Raw genomic sequence first — 4,598 nt, forward strand, 5'->3', positions numbered from 1 at the left:
TGAGGCCCTCCTTGCTCTATCACAGCCAGCAGCAGCTCAGGGTGAGTCCAGGTGGGGCTGCTCTGGGCTGGAGGCTTACACCTGTTTCCCTTCTCCAGTGAGGAGCGAGGCCATTTGTGTTTGGATCCTGGCTTCCCCCATCCTGACCTGGCTCTGGCTAGCACCTTGGCCTCAGCCTCCACGCCAAGTCCTCCCCTCCATCTCTGTGGTCTGCACATGATCCAGTTGCCACCACAGCCCCCACGTGCCATGGCCTTCTTAGCCTACCCCCACATGCCATGGCCCCTGCAGCCCTGCCTTCCCCATGCCAGTGGCCACATGCCTTGTGAGCCTCTGCTGCATCTCTGCTAACATCCCATCCAACTCCCATTCCTGCTTCTCCCAGGGTTCCCAGACATAGCTCAGAAATGCTCCCTCTGGGCATCTCTGCCTAGTGTAGAGCGGGTGCGAGGGGTAACTTGGGGGCACCTGGGGCAGATGTAGGGGGTGATGGGGAGGTCTCCAGTGGGGTTGAGCCCCACTGTTGGGGGGCTGAGGGACAGATGGGACCCAGACCCCACAGCCAGCAGTCAGAGCCCAGGGAAGGCATCTCATGCTCTCCCCCTCTCCCCTGGGCAGATCCTGGAGAACTATGAGAGGGACGAGAGTGACCTAGACCCCTCGGGGGACTTCATCCCCGTCCTGTTGTATGACTCGCTGCGGGCTGAGTTCGAGCACCTGAAGGGGCAGCACGCTGATGCACAGGCCACGCTGCAGATGCTGGAAGGTGGCAAGACCCCCGGGGCTGCTGGCCAGCCTGGCACGGGAGCCGGCCTGGAGCAGCTGAAGGCCAAGTACGAGGCGAAGATCCAAACCCTGGAGGAGGCGCTGAGGAAGGCAGTGAAGGGCCAGGCTGGGGCCGAGGAGGAAGGGACTGGCAGGGAGCGAGGCGATGGCGACGAGGGCCTAAGGGCAGCAGCTGGGTCAGCGCTGGCCAAGGAGCTGGCCCAGACCCGGGAGAAATACGAGGCAGCCTTGGCCGAGGTGCAGCGCCTGCGGGAGCAGATTCAGCTGGGCATCTTGTCAGTGGAGGACCAGGACAGTGCTGAGGCCATGGACAGCTCCCTCAGCGAGCTAGAGACTGTGCGGGTGGCACTGCACAAAGCCCAAGAGGACCTGAGGGCCAAGGAGTGGCGGGTCAAGGACCTGGAGGGGCGTCTGGAGAGCCGGGCAGGAGCTGCCAGCCCGACCTGCTCCATGGGGGAGACTGACGCCAACCTCAGCCAGTCACTGGAGGAGGCAGCCAAGGAGAAAGCGGCGCTGCTGGAGCGGTGCCGGCGGGCCGAGGCAGCCGTGGAGGAGCTGAGGAGGAACGTGGAGGAGAAGAGCCGTGACTTCCAGCGGGCAGTGGGCCCGGCAGATGGGCGACGGCTGGAGGAGGAGAACCAGGAGCTGCAGCAGCAGCTGGGTGAGCTGATGCGGCAGCACGGTGAGGTGAAGGCCCAGCTGGGGCAGCTGCGTGAGGCTCTGGCCCACAAGGACCAGGAGCTCGGGGCCCTCAAGGAGCAGCTGGCCGCCAAGCCCGTGTCACTGCAGGAGCACGAGGACGTAGTGGACCGGCTGAGCACCTCGCTGGCCCGTGCCAACCAGCAGCTGCAGGAGCTGCGAGAGGAGCACAGCACCAGTCAGCGCGCGCTGGCCCAGCTGCAGAGGGAGGCAGACGGTGCCCGGCGGGACTCAGTGCCCCGAGCCGAGCACATCCGCACCACAGCTGCACTGGAGGGCAGCTTGCAGGAGATCATGGGCAGGGCCCAGCAGCTGGAGCGGGAGCTGGCAGCCAAGGGCAAGGAGGCGGCACAGCTGCGGGGGGAGCTGGCCAGCGCACGGGAGGGCGCGGTGCCACGGGCAGAGCATGAGCGGGTGCGCAGTGGCCTGCAAGCCGAGGTGACCGCTCTGAGCCAGAAGCTGAGTGAGCTGGGCCGCAAGCATGAGAAGACGTGTGCCGAGGTCTTCCAGGTGCAGCGCGAGGCCCTGTTCATGAAGAGCGAGAAGCACGCAGCCGAGGGCCAGCTGGCCACCGTGGAGAAGCAGCTGCAGAGCCTGCGGGCCGAGTCTCAGCGCGTCCAGGAGCTGCACCGCCACATCGAGGACTCAGCACGCCTCGTCAAGGACAAGGACAGGAAGGTGGGGACAGGGTAGGGGGAGAGATGGGGGTCTGGACTACATTATGAAGGGCTAGGGGCAGCTGGGTGTCTGGGGATCTGACCAGAGTGATGAAGGATTGAAGGGGAGATGGGAGTCAGGAATCGAGCCAGAGCCACAAAGGGTAGGTGGTGATGGTGGTCTAGGCTAGATCCACAAAGGGTGGGAGGTGGCGATGGGGTCTAGGGATCCAGCAAAAGCGAGGCAGGGCTCAGACATGTCTGAAGTCTCTACCTTCTTGGCAGCACAGATCTGTGCCTGGCTGGTGACCAGCTTCGGGCCCTGGAGACCAGCAGAAGGGGTGAGCTCTGGACTCAATGTCCCAGTTACCGCCAGGAGTGGCAGCAATGGAAGCATTGGCTCCAGCATCCCATGGGCGGCAGTACAGGGATGGGGACGCTGGCATGCCTGTGCCTGGGGGGTTGTAGTGGTCCGAGACAGGGGGCTGCTGTCCTGCACAAGTCGGACCTAGCGGCCCTGGGGCAGCCTGTGATGGCTGCATGGTGCTGCCGACAGATCACGGAGCTGTCAAAGGAAGTCTTCAAGCTGAAGGAGGCATTGAACGGGCTGTCAGAGCTGCCCACCAAAGCAGGAACCCTGCCAAAGGCACAGCAGGGCCAGCTGGAGGCAGGGGTGCTGCAGGGCAGGATCAAGGCCCTGGAGGAGAAGCTGGCGGTGAGTACCCAGGGGCACCTGGAGACCAGGGGGTGGGCAGGGATGGAGGGAGGCCTCCATCCCGCAGCTATCACCTGCGGGCCCCAGGTGCCTGGCAGAGCCACGCCGGCTGCAGGTTGGATTCTGGTTGAAACCCGGGTGCTGAGCTTAGGGCATTGGGATCCGCAGACAGTGCGGAGTGGACACGCTGCAACCCCTGCCAGCCTCAGCATCCAGGCAGGGGTAGCCCCCCGTGGACAGCGCTGTGTCCGGCACAGGGGGAACCAGGCCCGAGGGCATGGGCTGGTCCAGCCGGCCCCACAGTGCGACTCTGGGCTCCCTCTGCCTTGCAGGACACGGAGAGGCACCACAGCAAAGTGGTCTCACTGTATCGGGGGCACCTGCTCTATGCCGTTCAGGTCAGTGTGGGGGCAAGGGGGGCTGAGGCAGTGGGCACAGGGGGTACATGCATGAGGGGGTGCAGGTGCAGGTGGATGGGCGGGCAGGGATCTGGCTGCCTGTTGGGCTGGCAACGAGGCCGGTTGGCACCTGCCGGAATTACATCTCTTGCCCTCTCCCTGCCCCTCTCCCCTGAGCTCCCTGGCGCCGAAGGATGGGACCTTGGACACGCCATCCTCACGGGGGAGGGGGCCGGGCCCTTGTTCCCAGGAGCTGGCACCGCAGGCCGGAGGACTGGTGGAAGGCCCCCCTGCGGGGTGGACAGGCGCCGGCATGGCCCTGCTGGGCAGAAGGTCACTCACGTGGAACGCCGGAGCCCCCGAGTCATGTGTGTGCGTGTGCGTGTGCGTGTGTGCACGCGTGCCCGCCGGCTTAGGCATGTGCAACGCCTGCCTCCTCTGTCTGTGGTCTGCCGCATGGTGAAGAGCAGGCCTGTATGGGGCCGTGGCTGTGTGTGCTTCTGCAGGGAGACCTCCATCTGAGCCCCCCCCGCTCCCCAGGCCAGATCCAGGACCCCAGCCCTGAACCCCCCCAACCCTAAACGCCAGGGCAGAGGCCAGATTTGCCTCTCCGAGCCTGTGATAGCAGGTGTAGGGGCTGGCTGTGCCCCTGACGCTGGCTGGGCTGGGGGCCGGAGCAATGCCCACTCCAGGGCAGGGGGCCGGGCTCTGGCCAGCTCCGTGAGCACCTCTTCCTTCTGGGAAATGGCTGTGTCTGGTGCCTGCAGCGATGGCTACCTCTGGGACCAGCGATGTCCTGCCCTGACTCAGCTCCTGGGGCTGGCAGTGGGGCTGAGCCAGGACAGACATCTCCTGTGGCCCCCGGCTTGGGGGAGGCTGGTGTGACCCCCATCTCCTTACAGGGCCACATGGACGAAGATGTGCAGAGGCTCCTGGGCCAGATCCTGAAGATGCAGCGACTGCAGGAGCAGGGCAGATGAGCACTGTGGGGTCAGCGATCCCAGCCCGGCTCTTGGAGCCTGGGCAGGGACACCCCAAGCCAGACAATGGTGGATTCACACATGGGACTAGCCGGACGCTGGCGTAGGCCAGCCTGGTGTGTGGCTGGGCCCTGTGGCTAGTCGGCCCTTAGTGCACGCCCTGTCACCAAGCCCCAGGCACATGTGGTACCTCTGCTTGCCCGTCCCTGGGCCTGGGCCTGTTCCAGCAGGAGCCCAGGCAGGGGTGGGTTAAGCTTTGCACCTCATAGCAGGGCCATGTCCAGCTCTCACCGCCTTCTCCATCCATGCCCTTACCTTGAGGCCTCTAGAAGGGCTGGGGGGCTGCTGGCTCCCAGCCGAGCTG

The 4,598-nt window shown here is 65.3% G+C and overlaps 1 protein-coding gene across 1 annotated transcript in view; it reads left to right on the forward strand.

Annotated features, from left to right (window-relative positions):
• The window catches only part of ANKRD24 (ankyrin repeat domain 24), a 34,713-nt gene extending 30,390 nt beyond the window's left edge, over positions 1-4,323 (forward strand). Inside the window, 5 exon segments of the mRNA XM_019513394.1 lie at positions 619-2,163; positions 2,698-2,856; positions 3,189-3,254; positions 3,505-3,695; positions 3,697-4,323. Of these exon segments, the coding sequence (XP_019368939.1) occupies positions 619-2,163; positions 2,698-2,856; positions 3,189-3,254; positions 3,505-3,695; positions 3,697-4,234 (2,499 nt within the window). The 3' untranslated portion in view covers positions 4,235-4,323.
• The last annotated feature ends 275 nt before the right edge of the window (positions 4,324-4,598 follow it).

This window comes from Gavialis gangeticus, unplaced genomic scaffold, assembly GCF_001723915.1.
Source record: "Gavialis gangeticus isolate Ggan-Ray unplaced genomic scaffold, GavGan_comp1, whole genome shotgun sequence".
Taxonomy (NCBI): Eukaryota; Metazoa; Chordata; order Crocodylia; family Gavialidae; genus Gavialis; species Gavialis gangeticus.